Genomic DNA, 16,752 nt, shown 5'->3' on the forward strand with positions numbered 1-16,752 from the left:
CAGTGTGGTGAGGCCAAGGTCGCTGTGAGCAGATGGCCTGGGCTTTATTACATGGGGTGGGTTGCCAGCTTCCCGCCCTCCAGCCCCACTCCACTGCAGGCTACGTGGGCCGCTCCTGGGGCTGGTATGCAGGGCCGGCCTGGCCCCGGCTTGGTGACAGTCTCCTTCTCAGCCTGGCCAAGGCCCGGATGGGGTTCTGGGCACAGTTGGTCGAGTGGGTCACATCCTCCAGGGAGGACTTGCTGGGTCGACCGCAGGGCTGCTGAGGCGGGGAGGCCTGGGGCTGGCCCGGCAGGGTCCTGCCCGCACTGGCCGTCCTGCTGCAAGGTGAGTGCCGCCTGCCCAGGGGCCTGAGGGAGGACCAGACGGCAAGATCCCCTGTGAGCGAGGGGGACCACCCCACCCCCACACGCCCCGCCTCTGACAAAGCCTCACTCACCCTGGAGATGCTCTCTGGGCCTGGGCTGGGGGCGCTGCTCCGTGGATTCCCTTGCTGGGAGGGGTCCAGAGCTGGTCCTGTGGGATCAGCTGCAAAGAAAACCAAGCTCAGAAAGGCCCAGGATCCCCTCTGCAGCGAACAGAGAGGGTGTCATAGAGGAGGCGGGAGGGCCTGATCCTGTCGCCACGGCCCCTTCCTCTGAGGGGCAGGGTTTGGAAAGCCTTCCAGGGCCTGTCCTTAGCCGTGGTAAGGGTGGAAAGGTTTGCTTTCTCACAAGGCTCCTGGTGCACTTGAAATAAAGGTTCAAAGGGCTAGAGGGGGATTTGGAGCTAGAAGGCACGGTAACATCCTCATGCCTTCCTGAATCGTGGAAGATGGTTCACAAAAGCACAGCCTAAAGCCACCTGTCATGAGAGCCCCATGTGCAATGAGCTGGGCTGACGGCAGATTCCCCGGGGGAAGCTGAAGACCTCTGCTGGGTTGGGGGCCTCTTCCAAGTCCCCAAGGGCCGGCCCCTTTCAGGTGGGGGAGCCATGCTGCCCACCTTGAGGCCCCCCTGCTGGGCCACCTCCCGGATCTTAGACAGCATGGATCGCAGCCGCCTGTTCTCCTCCTGTAGGACCTGGATACGGATGTCGTTGGCCTGCACCTGCTTCTCCATGTCGTCCGTGACGTTGCCAGAGCCTGTGGAGACCCACTATCTGGCACCCAACCCCATCAGGTCTGCCTCTTGTGCCCAACGAGACAGGACCTCAGAGGGCAGACACGCCAGCCGGTATGTGCCTAGGGTCCCCTGCCGGTGGCCCTGCAGGTGGGCGGGGTCAGCATACTGGACCTCCCACCTCATCTTTTTTCTCCTGAGGCCTTGTTCCCCCCACTCCCCCCGTGCTCCCTACCCCCCTGCCTGCTGGGAGGTGACCAAAGCCTTGCAGAATTTGAGAGCTGAGGGGGACCTGGAGCTCACCAAAAATTTAGCACATAGGTAAGAAAGTGAAGCTCTTCCAAGGCCACCTGTTTTCGGAGGGCCCGAGAGACAGTGACTCGTCCAAAGCCACAGCCAGCTCTTGGATACGAGTCTCAGGAATTCAGCAAGGATGTTCTTTCCCACTGCTGGGGGGACAGATGCTCCCCCTGACTCTGAACCCAGGCAAGGTGCTGCCTGCTCTGGTTATCAGTTTCCTGGTTTGTCACAAGCGGCTGCTACCTGCCTCGCGGGGCGGCTGACAGGGTAACACAAGGGCCCAGCACTCACAAGTGACGACTTATCATGACAAGCTAGATTGCAGTGGATCATCCCAACAGCTCTGCACGGGGATTCACCCCAGAGCCTCAGGGGGCTGGAGGGGTTAGGACGAGAGCCCACGTCGCCGGGCAGTCAGTCTTCCACTGAGATGGGTCCCTGGCACTCCCATGGACACTGGACAGTTGGGGCTGTGCCCCTGGAGCTGGCCCCACGGTGTAGTTTGGGGAGATGCCAGGACAGGGGACATGGAAGCTGAGCAAGGACTGGCCTGTGACGTGGTACAGAGCACAGGCTACACAGGTAGCCAGACCTGGGTCTGGATTTGGCTGTGTGACTCTGAGCAGTCACCTCCCCACTGGGCCTCCGTGTCCCTATCCACACAGAGGAGTGGGTAACTCGCACAGCACCTGTGTGTTGTGGGGGCTCTGCCACCCTTGCTGTGGACCTGTGTCCTGCCCTGATGAGCCCTCAGTTGCCCGCCCCCAGCCCCGGCGTGCCCTCCACACCAACCCCAGGCCCCTACTTTGGATCTGGGCTTCCACAGGCCTGTGCAGGTCCGGAAAGGCCACCAGCAGCCTCTCCCGCTCCCTCAACTCCACGAGCTCGCGTTCTAGCTCCGAGATGGTCAGCTGCAGATCCGCTGTTGCCTGCTCCAGGCCTTGCTTCTCTCGCTGCAGGCTCTGCAGCAGCTCCTGGGGCAGGGGAGGCTCAGAGCTGAGGACCGGCTCCCAGCCCCCTGGGGACACCCCATCACCATCACTCCCCAGGCACGGGGCAGGCCCGCAGGTGCTTAGCTGGCTGGAGGTTCCTGCAGAGAAAGGGAAGTGCCGCCCCTGCCCCCTCACCCTGCCCGCTCGCACCTGCTGGGCCCGCAGCTGGCACTGCCCCTGCTCCCTCTCGCTCTGCACGTGCTGCAGCTGCTCCTCCACGTGGACCCGCTGGGCCTCGGCCTCGTCCAAACTGCCCCTCAGCTCCTCACGCTCCTGGTCCAGGGTGTCCAGCTGCTGTAGCAGGGCTCGCTGTTTGGCCTGCAGGGACTGAGCCGGGATGGGCAGGAGGGAGGCCATGAGGCCCATGGGGCCAGGCCCAGCCACGCAGGACAAAGGAGGCAGCTGTATCCAAGCCCACCCCCTTGTGCTACATCTGTCTGTGCACATGCGTGCAGTGGAAGGGGTGGAGGGAAGAAGGGAGCAGACCCCAACCCTGGCAAGGCCAGGACCCCCAAGTTTGGAGATCCTGCCCCGCCTGGAAAGCAGACCTCGCCCCCACTTCTTTCCAGACACAGTCGCCACTCAGGAATTCTTCTCCTTAGGTCTCCAGTGTCTCCCCGCCGTCAGTGTAGCCCTTTCTCTCCCTGCAGCCTTCGTTGCAGGAGCCCAGGCGCTGACGAGGCTCCCAGCCTCACCTCCTGGTGGCGGACCATGCTGTCAACACGGGCCTTCTCCTTGTCCAGCTCTGTGCTGGCCCAGCGGATCTGCTGGCTGGCTCCGTCCAGCCGCCCTGCCAGCAGCTGCACCTGCTCTTCCAGCTGCTGCACCTGCCTCTCAGCCTCCGCCCTGTGCTCAGCCTCCTCTTGCAGCTCCTGGGCCTTCGTCTCTGCAGGATTGAGCGGGTGGGGAAAGGGGTAGAGCGGGGGAGCCCTGGGGAGTCCCTGCACTGCCTCTGACCCAGGACGAGACCTGGGAGGTGGGGGCTGGTCACAGGACATCTCTGGGCCTCAGTGTCCTCAGCCACAAAATGGGGCTCTGAACCCTGCCTGAGGTGGGTTCTGAAAACAGAAGGTACTTTCTGGGTGGGAGGTGGCATCACCCAACAGTGTGGCCTGTCAGACCCAGCCTCCTCTGTGGTTCCCTTTAGCTTTGCCCCCGAAGCCCAGGAGACAGAGACAGAGGGTGCTGGTCCAGCCACCGAGCACAGGGCACACGGTACAGGGCTCCATGGCAGGGCTCCTCACCCACGGCCCGCGTGGACTCCCGCTGCTGCTTCAGCTCCCCCTCCAGGGTGGACACCTTTGTCTTGAGGTCACTTGTTTCTATGGCAGCCGAGAGAGAGGCCCTTCAGAGGCTCCCTTGGGCCTGGCTGGCAGCCTCAACGCCCAGTGCACCCCACAGCATGGTGGCAGCCCTGGCCAGGGTGGAGGAGTGCCTGGGCTTGTGGGAGGAGTTCTGGGGAGGTGCCAGGAGGCCTGGGTCCCTGTCCACTCTGCTTCCTGTCAGCTGGCTGACTCTCTGGGCTTCAGTGTCCTCCACGGGGGTGACTTGCCCAACTCCCTCAGGCCTCACAACTTCAGCAGGAGCTGGCCCACTGTGAGTGCCATAGCTGCGTCTCTCTGCCTGACGGCTTCTACTGAAGCCAAAGAGGGGCCTCAGCTGGCTGGAGCTACCCAGGGGATGAACTCCCCAGGAGTCCCCTTCGGTGACCGACACGAGTGAGTGTATGAATCTGCCGCTCCCTCGCCCCTCTGGTGGGACGACTCGGACTTCTACACGGGCTCCTGCGTTCCCCAGTGGGATTAAGCTCCAGTTGCCCGCAGTGTAACCGGCTTGATGAGCACACCCCTTTTCCCCTGCCTTCCCTTCCCTGCGTCTGCTGCCCACTCCCAGTCCAGGTTTCTTCCACACCGACTCCCAGCACCCACAGCCCCGTTGCGGGGTCTGCTCCTGGGGAAGCCCATGCTCAGGCTGTGGCAGAGCCTGGCACTGAGGGTCCGGCCTCAGGCACACACCTGCGAGCAGCTGCTGCCTGTCACGCTCCCACTGGGCCAGGCGCTGCTCGGCCTCATCCGCCTGCTGCCGCTGTGCCCCCTGCTCCCGCTGCAGGGCCTGCTCCAGCTCGCCTACTTGCTTCCTCAGTCTGTCCTTCTGCCCCTTAGCCTCCTCCAGCTGGGCCCTGAGGGGCCCCACAAGCTGAGTGAGGGCCCCCATGTGTTTGCTGAGGCGTGTCAGGTCTTTGCTCTGCTCGGCCGCCCAGTGGCCCACGGTGGTGGCCGGCAGCGGCCTGAGCCCCATGCTGTCCTGCACCAGATGCTGGAACTGGCCTAAGGACGAGGGCAAGTTCTGGCTCTGACACAGGCTGATGACCATCTTGCCCACCTCCCGCAGGCTGCCCTGCACGCTGGTGCACGCATCACAGGGCACCAGGGCTGTCTCCACGGTCTGGGAGTGGACACTCCTGGTGTTTTCGGCCATCCTGGCTGGACACGGCAGGGAGATGCGGACAGAGAGTCTGTCCAGCTCTTGGCAGGTCTGGGGCAAGCCTGGCATTGGGGAGGCGGGCTTGATGAGCTTGGCGGTCACAAATTCAGGGCTCCTGGCTGGCTCGCCCTTGGCTGTGGGCTTGGAGGTGGGGGTCTCCCCTTGGTTTGCCCTTTTCTGTAGTCAGGAAAAGAAAGGGAAAGCAGGTGAGGGAGATGGGCCTGGGAGGTGACCAGCTCTCTGGGGATTTCTGTGACAGCAGCCACTCCTGATGCTCAGACCTTCAGATGGTATCTGATACCAATGTGAGTGAGAGAGCGAACCTTCTCCTTTCTGCTGCCCCAGCTTACCAAGCCCAGGCTCCATGCTGTTACATGCATGGCACTGGGAGGGTAACACCGTGACAGACACAGCTGCCGGGTACTGGGCCCTTGCTTAGCGGACTTGTCTGCTCTTGTGTTGCTGAAGCCACTCTCAGTTTCAGTTTCCTTCCCATCATGGTGACAGTGGTCCTGCCCACCAGGTGGTTGTGAGGGTTACGGAATAACCCATAACAAATGGGGTTCTTACAAACACCATTCCCCAACAATGCCCTGGGAGGTAGGGACTGTTATCACCCCCACTGCACAGATGAACAAACTGAGGTTCAGACTAGGTAGGATTTTTCCAAAGCCCCATAGTGTAAACTGCAGAACCAGGTGGCCCACACATGACCCCCGAGGCCTGCATTGCGAACTGCCAGGCTGCATGGGCCTTGAGTGGGGGCTCCAGAGTGGAGCCAGCGACAGATGTGGTGCACATGTGGTGTGCGAGGAGCCTGGGGCAGGTGGACTGGTGTGAGGGTGACCGCAGTTGGGGAAGCGGGTGGCCGACCCACCTGGGGGGCCACCTGCCGAATGAGCATGCCCAGCCTCAGCAGGCTGTTCCAGAAGCGCCGCACTGTGAGCCCCACAGACATGCAGGGCCTGGCAGCCCTGGCGGGGGGCACCGTCTGCTCCAAGCCAAGGTTCTCCAAGTAGCTCGCGCAGCTCTGAAGCAGCAGCAGGAGCCTGTGGGCAGAGATGGCAGGGTTGGCTGGGGCAGAGCCCAGCGCCAGTGTGCCCTCACACCACACGACCAGCAGCCTCCAGCTCTGGGAACCGGCCTGGGCGTCAGGGACTCGGAGCATCTCAGAATATGCTCTGCCCGACCCAACAGCCACTTCTTCCAGGAAACCCTCCCTGAAGGCTAAGCTTGGGGCCCCTTCGGGGCCTCCTGGGTGGCAGCACTTCTGCCTGGCTGCTCCCCACTGGACTGGGAGGCTCTGGGAGGCCGGGCCTTGCCTCGGTTGTGTCCAGAGTCCTCAGAAAGTGCTGGGTAAGTGGCTGCCTTCCATCATGTGGCTCAGAGCCTTCACCTCGCAGAGGACCCAGCTGAGACCCCCAGAGCGGAGGAGGCTGCGCACGGCCTCAGGGTGAGTGTGCAGGGCAGTGTGCCCTGCGGTTTCCTGATTCTAGTTGGTGGGGGGGGGCGGTTCTCCTGTGGGACGAGCTGCTTCTGCGACAACGGAGACTGGAGTGAGAGAGCCAGGTCCCTATCCTACCCTGAGTCAGGGGCTAATTGTAAGGAAAAGGGTTGTTGGGAAGAGAAGTATGTATTTGCATGGGAATCAGGCTGTTTTAAAAGAAGAGGTACTGTGTTTACAAAACATATGGGCAGATAAATGACCTCAACTTGTTGCAGGTGCAGGAGGGTCATCCCAAACCAACTGTGCCCTTGGGCAGAGAGGGCCTGGGGGAGGGGGTGCTGACCGCTCCAGGCCCTGCCCCTCTCTGGGCCAAGGTGTCCTCCTCTGTGAATGGGGACAATGAATGAGCAGCACTGGCGGGTGGAGAGTGGCCTGGACAGAGGGGCCAGGCGAGGGGTGGGAAGGCGGGTCAGCACCAGCTTTCTAGAAGGCGGATGGGTGAACTGGGCCCTGACGGGCTCGGCCAGTCCAGGGACGAGTAGGCGGGGCACTCCTAGCAGAGGGCACAACAAGGAAGGGAGGTGTGTTCTGGGCTCACACATGTTCAGCCCCCTACAGGGTCCAGGTAGTACTTTCACACCGTTGGCTCCTCCAGGCCTCTGAGTGGTTACCCTGGCTTCTAATTGTCTCCAGGCAGGTCATCCCCAAACTGCTGGGGTCCCTGCCTGTCTGTCCCCCGTGACTTCATTAGCATGCAAGGTTTGGAGCACATGGAGCCTGGGCTGCGGTCCCCAGGGAGTGGAGGCTGACGACCATGCTAATGTGAATGACAGTGTAGAAGTGGTGGGGCTGCAGGGGAATCCACTGGCCTCCTTCCCAGCAGGGCCAGGATTTGGAAAAGCACATCCTGTGTCTGGCCCTGTGACACATGGAAGGGACAGGAAAAACAGCCTGGGATGGAAAGTCTGAGCAGCAGCTGTAGTGTCCTCGACACACAGAAACCCTAAGGAAGCAGCTGGCAGTGGCTGGAGAAGTAGCCGTCAGAGCTGTGGTGTCACAGAGACCAACAGGGTGGCCAGCAACTCCCTGAGGGTGGAGTATAAGACACACAGCACAGCACGACACAGGTGAGATCGCTGTGAGGGCCCTGAACCAAGCTGGCCCCCGACAGCATTCAGTCAAAGGTGACTGTTGTCATCAATGTCATCACCCCCGCCAGAAGCGGATCCTGTGGCTGCTACTGGTTTATGGGGTGGGTGCCAACATCCTGAGATGACCAGGTTTGGTCCAGGCTCTCACCTGTCAATGACCAGCTCCAGCAGCACAGCGTGGGACAGCTGCGTGAACTCGGGGTCACCCGGCACGTGGTCGTAGTGCTCTAGCAGGGCCACCATGTCCAGGTCACAGGCCATGCAGTCAGGGAACTTCCAGGAGGGGAAGCGCACGGGCCCGGCACGCGAGAACACGTCCACGATGGCACCCTGCAGGTCAGTAAGGTCCCTGCGCAGGCTGTCCATGCAGGCCTGGCTGCCCAGCAGGTGTGCCATCCTCGTGGCTCCTGGGGTGGACAGAGAGGATCTCCGTTAGCCAGAGCCACACGGCTGCTGCTGCAGGAAGCTTCTGAAAACCCCAGAAAACCTGCTGAAATCCAACCTCGACCCTGGGGAGAAGGCGGTTCCCTGGCCCCTTCGGGACCTGCTTGTGGGTGACCTCACCAGCCTCCCTCTCATCCACCCTACCCCAAGCCCACACTACTGATTCCCTCGGTCCACAAGTCCCTCTGAGGACCTGTGTGCGCCAGGCCCCTGCTAAGTGCTGGGTGGATACAGCTGTGCATGAGGATGTACCTGCTGTCCTTCCCTCCCTGAGCAAAGCACTGGACGGCTACTGACAACGAAAAGACAGTTGTAGCTACAGTATGATGGGGAGCACTGGACCACCCCTGGCCACTCTCGTCTCCTGCCTGGACTGCAGCAGCAGTTCCAGCTGGGCCACAGGCCTGCCCACTGGAATCTGATCCACTTCTGCTATGGAGACCTGGGCCAAGCCTATCTGACCACATCACACTGGCCAACAGCCCCTCAGGACTCACTTTGGCCCTTGGGAGAAAGCCTACCTCCAGGCACACCCCTCCCCTTGTCCTCTCTAGTCACCTCCCCTCCCCTCTCCTCCACTCCACATACCATCAGCTACAAGCAGCAGCTCCTGTGCAGGCACTCGTTTCTGAATCCGTGCCCATCTGTCTCTTCCATCTGAGTCATGCTTCCCCCATCCAATTCCCATCACCTGCCTAACTCCTCTCATCCTTCAGGGTTCCCGGACATCACCTCCTCCAGGAAGCCTTCCCTGAGCACCCTCCAGGCTGGCTTAGATACTCCCTCTGGGCTTCCCCCATCTTGGCCCTGATCGCTCTCGCAGAGGAATGGCCTCTGCTCTCCAGGACAGGTCCTCACCGCACCTCAGTCACTGTGGTGTCCCCAGTATGGCAGCCTGGGGCCTGGCCTATTGCAGATGCTCACTGACAAATGAACGACTAGTAATTGAATGGAGAAAAGAAAAAAGAATCCACAAAGAAAATTTAAAATACCTTGACTTTGGGAGGAAAACAAGTCCTGAAGTGTAAGAGAGGAACACCTGAAAATTTGTATGGATAGCTATCCTAATCACTCTGGTGACAGGGGGCCCATTATATGTTGATACAGGGGTCCCAGTCCTGCCCCTTTCTGGCTGTGTGGTCATGGGCAAGTCACTGCACCCCTCTGAGCTCCAGCTGTCTCACTTGTAAGATGGGGACACCGTCCCCCATCAGGTCAGGTGGTATCTGCAAGTAACGTGCTTGGTCCAGGACTTCCCTGGTGGCGCAGTGGTTAAGAATCCGCCTGCCAATGCAGGGGACACAGGTTGGTTCCCTGGTCTGGGAAGATCCCACATGCCGCGCAGCAACAAAGCCCATGTGCCACAACTACTGAGCCTGCACCCTAGAGCCCGTGAGCCACAACTACTGAGCCCTCGTGCCACAACTACTGAAGCCCACGCGCCGCAACAAGAGAAGCCACCGCAATGAGAAGCCCGCGCACCACAACAAAGAGTAGCCCCTGCTCACCACAACTAGAGAAAGCCTGCGGGCAGCAAGGAAGACCCAACGCAGCAAAAAATAAAAAAAAATAAAAAAGTGCTTGGTCCAGGACAAGGCACCAGTAAAAGTTCTGCAGCCATAGTAACTATTATTACTGTGATTACTATTACTAGCAGTAACAATAGCAAAGACCATCCTTGTCTGGAGCTGCTGTCTACCTTCCATATTTCCTGTTCTCCCCTGCGGCCCGCACAGATTGCTCCCCTTCCATCTTTGCCGTGTGTGGACATCAGAAGACAGTGATTTGGATGAACCATCCCTGGCCCTTGACTCAGAAGGTCTGGCCCCTCCCATGGCTCTTCGCAGGCCTCTGACAGCAGGTGTCAGAGCCAGCAGCCCTGTGGATGCCGAGCCCTGGTCCCTCCCCACCCTGCAGTGGGGCCCCTTGTCCTTTGTGGTTTTCTCAGCAGCAGAAAGTTCCTTGCACCAAAGCCCCACCCTGCAGCAGGGGCTCCTTGGGCAGGATTTAGGCCCCCAGGAAGTCCAGGCCTGGCGGGGAAACCTCTCTTCCTCCAACCTGTTTCCATCTCCCAACCTTCCTCATCGCAGAAAATGGCACCCTCACTGGAAGCACCTGGGCACTTCCTCGAATCCCTTTCCTTTATCCCCACATCCAGGCACCCAGTACTGCCAGCTCCACATCCCACCCACACTGAGAACCCACCACCTCTGTCCATCAACACTGCTCCACACCCGCCACCTCCCCCAGACCACTGCCCCAGCCTTCCTGAGGGTCGCCCTCTCCCCTCTGCCCAGCACCCCCTCGCACCTCGGCGTCTCACCCCCGCAGAATATGCTTCCTCCCCATACTCTGTCTAAATAAGATGCCTCCCTCAGGTCCCCGGGCTGGTGAGGTCCCCTGTTACACATTCTCAAAGCAGCCTGTGCTTTTCCCTCCCAGTACACACCACAGTGGCATGGAATCATTGAGTCATTATTTGCAGTTGGGAATCTGTCTCCCTGTGAGCACTTAGACTGTTTTTGAGTTCACTGCAGTATGACCTGGCCACCTGGGCTGGGACCTGAGGGCCTGCCTGTGCCCACAGGTGCAGGGAAACTCAGAGGCCCCAGGGTGGTTCCTGAGGGCAAGCCAGCCTCTCCGGCCTCCCAGAGGACTGGGCCCTGTCCTCACCTCTGCACAGGTGCCTGTCTGTGGAGCTGGATGTCTGAGTGTCCCCGGCTCTTGGACTTGCCTGTGGGCTTTCGGGCTCAGGGTCAGAGGGTCAGAGGCTCAGCCAGGTGCCTGGCTTCCCGTGTCCAGCTCTGCAGTCCCTGGGAGTGGATGAAGGGAGAGTGAGGGAGTGGGCACTCAGGGAGGGCTTCCTGGGGGTGGGGGGCAGGGAGGAGGCTGTCCCAAAAGAAGGGGGTTGTTTCAGGCTGGAGGATGGGGTGAGGGAAAGGGCAGGTGGGGTTGCCAGCCTTGAGCCTGAGCACTGCTGGCTCTGACTACAGGACCTACTATCGGCCACTTCCCAAATCCACCTCCTTTATTTATTTATTTTTATTTTTTGGCTGCACCACGTGGCACGTGGGATCTTAGTTCCCTGACCAGGGATTGAACTTGCACCCTCTGCATTGGAAGCGCAGAGTCCTAACCACTAGACCGCCAGGGAAGTCCCCAAATCCACCTCCTTTAAACAGATGAGGAAACTGAGGCTTTGGGAAGTTAGGGGGCTAGCCCAAGATCACTCAGGGAGCTGGAGCTCTTGAGTCCAACATCTCTGCTCTGTCTTCAGGCCATACTACTTCTAGAGCAGCACTGGACAAAAGAAATATAATGCAAGCCATGTATGGGTTTTAAAATTTTATACTCGCCACATTAAAAAAACTAAAAAGAAAGAGGTAAATTAATTTTAATAACATATATTACTTAACTTAATATACCCAAAATATCTCTTCAATGTTAAATCAATATAAAATATTAAGTCTATTTTTTTGCATTAAGTCTCAAAATCCAATGTCTATTTGACACTTATAGCACATCCCAATTTGGACCAGCCACCATTTTCATATACAGCACCACATGGGCTGGTGGGTACTATATCGGACAGTGCAGGGGTAGGGGGTCAGATCCTGTGTTCATTAAGCAGATGGTGACTGAGTATCTTCTACATGTTGGGCATTGTGTCAGGGATAGGGACAGAGCAGGGCACACAGAGCACTGTCCCCCAGGAAGCACCATCTATGTCTGAGGGACTCTGCAGGGGGCAAGTCTTGGTGTGTCAGCTCTACAGTTCCACCCTCAGGTGGGGTGATGAGTCCCTACAATACACACACACACACACACACACACACACACACACACAGGTCCACTTCCCACATACAAATGTTGCCCCAGTGATGGCCTCTCATAAGATATTGCCACCCATGAGGTGTTATGTCCCCAAAGAATGAGGCAGAAACAAACAGAAGAACCGACTGAAACATTCTGGGTTTCCTTCCTGGAATGGCAGGAAGGAAATAAATACAGCAAGCAAGAAATCCCACCCCGGGAGGAAGGGTTTTCAGGTGGCAAAGCACCTGGAACTCAGGAGCTTGCTTGTGCAGACATTAAGAAACAGTGACCTTGGGCTTCCCTGGTGGCGCAGTGGTTGAGAATCTGCCTGCCAATGCAGGGGACACGGGTTCGAGCCCTGGTCTGGGAAGATCCCACATGCCGCGGAGCAACTAAGCCCGTGAGCCACAGCTACTGAGCCTGCGCGTCTGGAGCCTGTGCTCCGCAACAAGAGAGGCAGCGATAGTGAGAGGCCCGCGCACTGCGATGAAGACTGGCCCCCGCTCGCCGCAACTAGAGAAAGCCCTCGCACAGAAACGAAGACCCAACACAGCCAACTATAAAAAATAAGTAAATAAATAAAAATTAAAAAAAAAAAAGAAACAGTAACCTGTTCACCCTCAAATAACTACAGCTGCCATCCGGGGCCATCTGGGGCCAGATGTTAGATTCTGGTTCTGATGAGCAGCAGCAAATGCCAAAGCAGTAAGAATATATGAGAGCAAAACACAACATAGAAAAACATCCGAGGTTACCCTACGTCGTTTCTTCTGAACAGTGGGGGTTTGCAGATACAAGCCTGTTTTAAGAAACACGTGTGTGTGTGTGTCAAGTGAAGGAACATTTGACACAGGCTTTCTCTGTAATTCCTGGGTCCTGAGTAGAACCCTCGCCCTGAAGCTGCCAGCCCCGCACTGTTCCTGAGATCACACAAGTGCTGGCACTAATTGAGCCACCACTACCCTGTGGTGGGAGCAGCAGGTAACTCTGCCTCTCCTCAGGCCCCTCAGCCCAAGGTGGACTTTTAACTCGCAGAGAAGTGAAGGAGCCTTTCCTGCACTCCCGTTCAACATTCGAGTCCCTTCCCTCTCTTCTCCTGCTTCTCTCTCGTGACCCCTGGGACTCTACCCCTCAGGTAAAGATTATGCCTCCCTCCTGGCCAGTGAACCCATGGAAACACTTTGGAAACTCTAAAACCATCTAAATGGCAGTGTCAGTCTCTGACTCAGGAGTGCTAATTGCCTGGATCCCTGGGGACACTGAAGGAATCCAGTGAAGACAAAGAAGTAACTGCACTAGTAGAGAAGAATGACCTGGGTTTGGATTCCCACTCCACCATGTGAACTGAGGATGTGAACCTCACTGTCCTCACCTGTAAGTAAGTTGCTATACGAAATAAATGATGGAATGCATGTAGTGTTTGGCACACGGTCTGGCTCATGGTACGTGTTCAATAAAGCCTAACTATCATTATAATTCAACATTAATAATAACAATGACATAAGCCAGCTATGGTGTGTATGTGAGGAAGAGAGACGGGGAGGAGACTTGGGAGGGCATCTTTTCCTATCCCCCCTCCCCCACCCCCCATTTCACAGGTGAAGAAATTGAAGTCCAGGCAAGGGTTCAGGAGTTGGGAGAGAGGGGAAAGGGAGGAGAGGCTCTCAGGAGGGGAAGCGGAAAGGGCGGGATTCGAGATGTACTGCGGAGCGGGGAAGTGGTCCGCAGGGACCAACCTGCGGGCGTGAGGGGTGGAGCCTAAAGAAGAAGCCTTGATTTGAATTGGTCTACGGGGTTTGAGGGCTTGACTATGGAAGGCAGGGGTGGAACTGGAAAAGGCAGGTCCGCGGGAAAAGGAACCCGTGGGAATTAGGGATTGAGATTTGGGAAGGGGGTCTGAAAGAGGTGGGCCTGAAAGCAAAAGAGGGGGCTGGGGGAATAGGGAGGCGGGGCTTTGGCCAAAGTGGGAGGCCAATGGGAGAGAGCGGGGGCCTTGGAAGGCGGGGGTCGGAGGGAGAGAGGAATCTTCTGGTGGAGTAAAGGAGAGGGGGGCCGGGGCCGTGGGGTGCGTGCGAGGGCGTCGGCGGGAGATGTAAAACGTCTCACCAGTCTCCGGCGTCGCAGCCTCAGCCACTGTGTCTGGTCGGCTCATGAAACTACCCCCAGGTGCGCCTGCCGCTCCTGGGATCCCCGGCAAAACCTGTCCCGGCTCCCCGACCGCTGCCACGGCAACGGCGTCTCTCGAGAGGGAGGGGCGGGAATTTACGTCACGGAGAAGGGGCGGCCCCGGAAGTGCGTCAGCCTCGCCCCCCTCCCTCGGCGAAAACTTGCTTGGCTGCCGCCATCTTGCGAGCTTGTTGTACTGTTGGTACGGGGAAGCCGCTTTGACGCCACACCGCTCACCTATACAGAGGCGGACTGGCAGCCCTGAGCGTCGCAGTCATGCCGGCCGGACCCGTGCAGGCGGTGCCCCCGCCGCCGCCCGCGGCCACCGAGCCCAAACAGGTACCGCGACCCCCGCACCTCGACCTGGGCCCTCCCCTCGGGCGCGGGCCCTCTTTACTCGTGCAGGAAGAAACGGCGGTTTGGAAGGGCTTGGAGGGACTCCAGGTCCCAGGAGGCAGCGCGCTTCCCGCCTACCTTCTGTTAGCGAAACAAGCCTGTTAGAACAGTAGTTCTCAAAGTGTGGTCCGCGGACCGGCTAGCATCACCTGGGAGTTGATTAGAAATTCTGAGTTTCCACCCTAGACCTTTTAAATCAGAATCTGCATTTTAACAAGATCCCAAGGTGGTTCATTAAAGTTTAAGAAGAACGGATCCAGCGCATCCACCGGTCTTCTGTGTTAATTGGGCCCACCGGCCCCCAGTCTTTGCTCAGGAGTCCCTAATTTCCCAGCCTGCACAGTGCATCTTTGAACGTTAATTCTCAGCATCTGTGTAGTGCTTACTCTAAGCCAGACACCGTGCCAGGCTCCGACGGAATGAATGAATCGCAGCTCCTGCTTTATTTAGGGAGCTCACAGACTAGTGGGGAGACAGATATAAGTGAATACTCAATAAATGTTTTTGCCTCATTTACCATAAATGATATAGTTTCAGCCAGCCCTTCAAAAGATCTCAGTTAGCTAAGGAGGAAAGACGTGGGTCAGTAATTGCAGTGTGATATAAGTATCAAGTACAAAGGAGACAGGAATTCTAATCACCATTGCTTTGGTGGGATATAGGTGAGACTAAGGTAGGTGAAGCCCACCGGCATGAAAGGTAAATTGCGTTTAGAAGAATGAATCAGTAGTTCACCAGATAGGTGATTGGGAAGGGAAATACCATTCTTTATTCATTCAGCAAACATTTATTGAGCACATCCTGTATGCTGACCACTGCAAGTACCTATGTATCCCTGGCATTTTCCCAGTATCTTGGGGAAAAATAACCAAGGTAATACCAGATAAGTGCCAAGATACCAAGGTGGGAATCAGATGGTGCCTCTTGTCAAGAGTAAAGAAGGTTAAAGCATAGGGTTGGGAAAGTGGTGGTTAAGAGGTGTATTTCTGGGGATTTGAACTTTTCCTGGCAGGCTATTGGGAGAAAAGGAAGGGATGTAAGCCGGATAGTGACATATTTGTATTTCAGAAATTCAGGTAAACAGTGATGGGGAGAATTGCTAGGAGGACAGGTTAGTCATGTTATTCAAAAGATGTTGAGAGCCTGGCCTAGATTGTGGCTGGGGCATGGGACAGAGGGGATGGGCAAGCTCAAATCACAAAAGGGCTGATGGTGCAGGCTCTCCCTCCAAAGTGTTACATTGGAATCCTGGTTCTGCCATTGGGCCAGTTAAGGTCTCCATTCCTCAGTTTGTCATCTGTAAAATGACAAGACAATAATATAATAATAAGGATACTTAATCTCTTAGGGCTCTGTAAGGGTTATAGATTTAATATGTTTAAGGTGCTTAGGAAAGTATATGGAACCTACTCTGTGCTTGATAAATGTTCTTATCATTGAACGTGTAGGCTGAGGAAGGGAGAAGAGACCCACATTTCTGCCCTGGATGACTGGAGGCATGGTTGGCCGTTCATGAGGAAAGCGGTTAGAGATGAAAGTGCCCAGGACTGCTGGATCTAAAGCTGTGTGGCACATAAGAGTGATGTGGGACGTTGATGTGGGTAGAATGGTTCAGCCTACAGGTGCTAGGGGAAGTGGAGGACATTTTGTAAGTGCCTGACTGAGGACAGTGTGTATAGTGTGAAGAGAACCAAGAACAGAATTTTGGGGACCCCTAACACTAGAGGGCAGGAGGTGAAACAGGAGCCAGGAGAGAACCTTGGATGGAATGGTGAGCAAGAAGGAAATACAGGTGAGAATGGGACCTGGGAGTTGAGAGTTTTGTGAAAGAGCGGTCACTGGTCACACAGCCAGATAACCGATGTAGCTGGCTGTAGGCCGTCATTTCTGACTTTGGCATGAGCACTTGAAATGAAGGGGGATCAAATGGGAGGTGAGCAAGTGGGAATGGCAAGGCTGAGAGAACTCAGGCTGTTTAGCTACCAGAGGAGGGTGGGGAGAAGGCAGTAGCAGAAAGGAACATGAAGGCAGGGGAGAAAATTTGTTTTTCTAAAATGAGAGACTTGACCCTTTGGTTACTAAGGGGAAGAAGCTGGTGAGGAAAGAATATTGGAATTTATGGGGCAGTTAATGTTGAGTACATTTTACATTAACATTTGAACATTAAGTGACGGTTTAGACTATGGAATAGATGCAGAGGGAAAGGGCATTCAAGGCAGAAGAAGTGGCCAGCAAGGAGTTTCCCATTTCTTTATTCAGCAGACAATTCTTACATATCCCGTATCAGGCACATCCAAGGGTGGGGATACAGGCATGGCCTTCTGGATTCTGGAATGTGGTTTCTCAGAACGTGGTTAGATTTCCCCCCTCCATCTAAATCACATGGACACTTGGTAAAAATGCAGATTCCCAGTGTCACAGAGATGCTCTAGCTGGAGGGGAGCCAAGGAGGCTGC

The 16,752-nt window shown here is 56.9% G+C and overlaps 2 protein-coding genes across 4 annotated transcripts in view; one reads left to right on the forward strand and one right to left on the reverse strand.

Moving 5' to 3' along the window:
- On the reverse strand, positions 1-14,313 carry CCDC157 (coiled-coil domain containing 157). 3 transcript variants are annotated; one of them, XM_059895735.1, is made up of 12 exons: positions 13,841-13,927; positions 10,653-10,731; positions 7,623-7,881; positions 5,754-5,925; positions 4,408-5,053; positions 3,637-3,714; positions 3,088-3,278; positions 2,543-2,719; positions 2,206-2,374; positions 984-1,123; positions 440-528; positions 1-350 (listed from the first exon to the last, which is right to left on the reverse strand). In XM_059895735.1, exons 3-12 carry the CDS (start codon positions 7,868-7,870, stop codon positions 101-103), a joined length of 2,160 nt encoding a protein of 719 aa, XP_059751718.1. In that variant the 5' UTR covers positions 7,871-7,881; positions 10,653-10,731; positions 13,841-13,927; the 3' UTR covers positions 1-100. The 3 variants fall into 3 exon arrangements, with proteins under 3 accessions (XP_059751718.1, XP_059751717.1, XP_059751716.1); XM_059895734.1 differs by having other exon boundaries at positions 10,592-10,731; XM_059895733.1 differs by lacking the exon at positions 10,653-10,731 and having other exon boundaries at positions 13,841-14,313.
- SF3A1 (splicing factor 3a subunit 1) overlaps positions 14,054-16,752 on the forward strand; it is a 19,806-nt gene continuing 17,107 nt past the window's right edge. Inside the window, exon 1 of the mRNA XM_059895736.1 lies at positions 14,054-14,239. Within this exon, the coding sequence (XP_059751719.1) occupies positions 14,177-14,239 (63 nt within the window). The 5' untranslated portion in view covers positions 14,054-14,176. The remainder of the gene's footprint in view (positions 14,240-16,752) is intronic.

The sequence above is a fragment of the Balaenoptera ricei genome, chromosome 14, assembly GCF_028023285.1.
Source record: "Balaenoptera ricei isolate mBalRic1 chromosome 14, mBalRic1.hap2, whole genome shotgun sequence".
Classification (NCBI taxonomy): Eukaryota; Metazoa; Chordata; class Mammalia; order Artiodactyla; family Balaenopteridae; genus Balaenoptera; species Balaenoptera ricei.

Excerpts from the sequence above, each read along its gene's own strand:
- CCDC157 (XM_059895733.1), bottom strand. The coding sequence starts at position 13,886 with ATGAGCCGACCAGACACAGTGGCTGAGGCTGCGACGCCGGAGACTG. Across the intron at positions 5,054-5,753 it reads TTCGGCAGGTGGCCCCCCAG|AAAAGGGCAAACCAAGGGGA; the intron begins GTGGGTCGGCCA and ends TCCTGACTACAG. Across the intron at positions 529-983 it reads CCCAGCAGGGGGGCCTCAAG|CTGATCCCACAGGACCAGCT; the intron begins GTGGGCAGCATG and ends TTTTCTTTGCAG.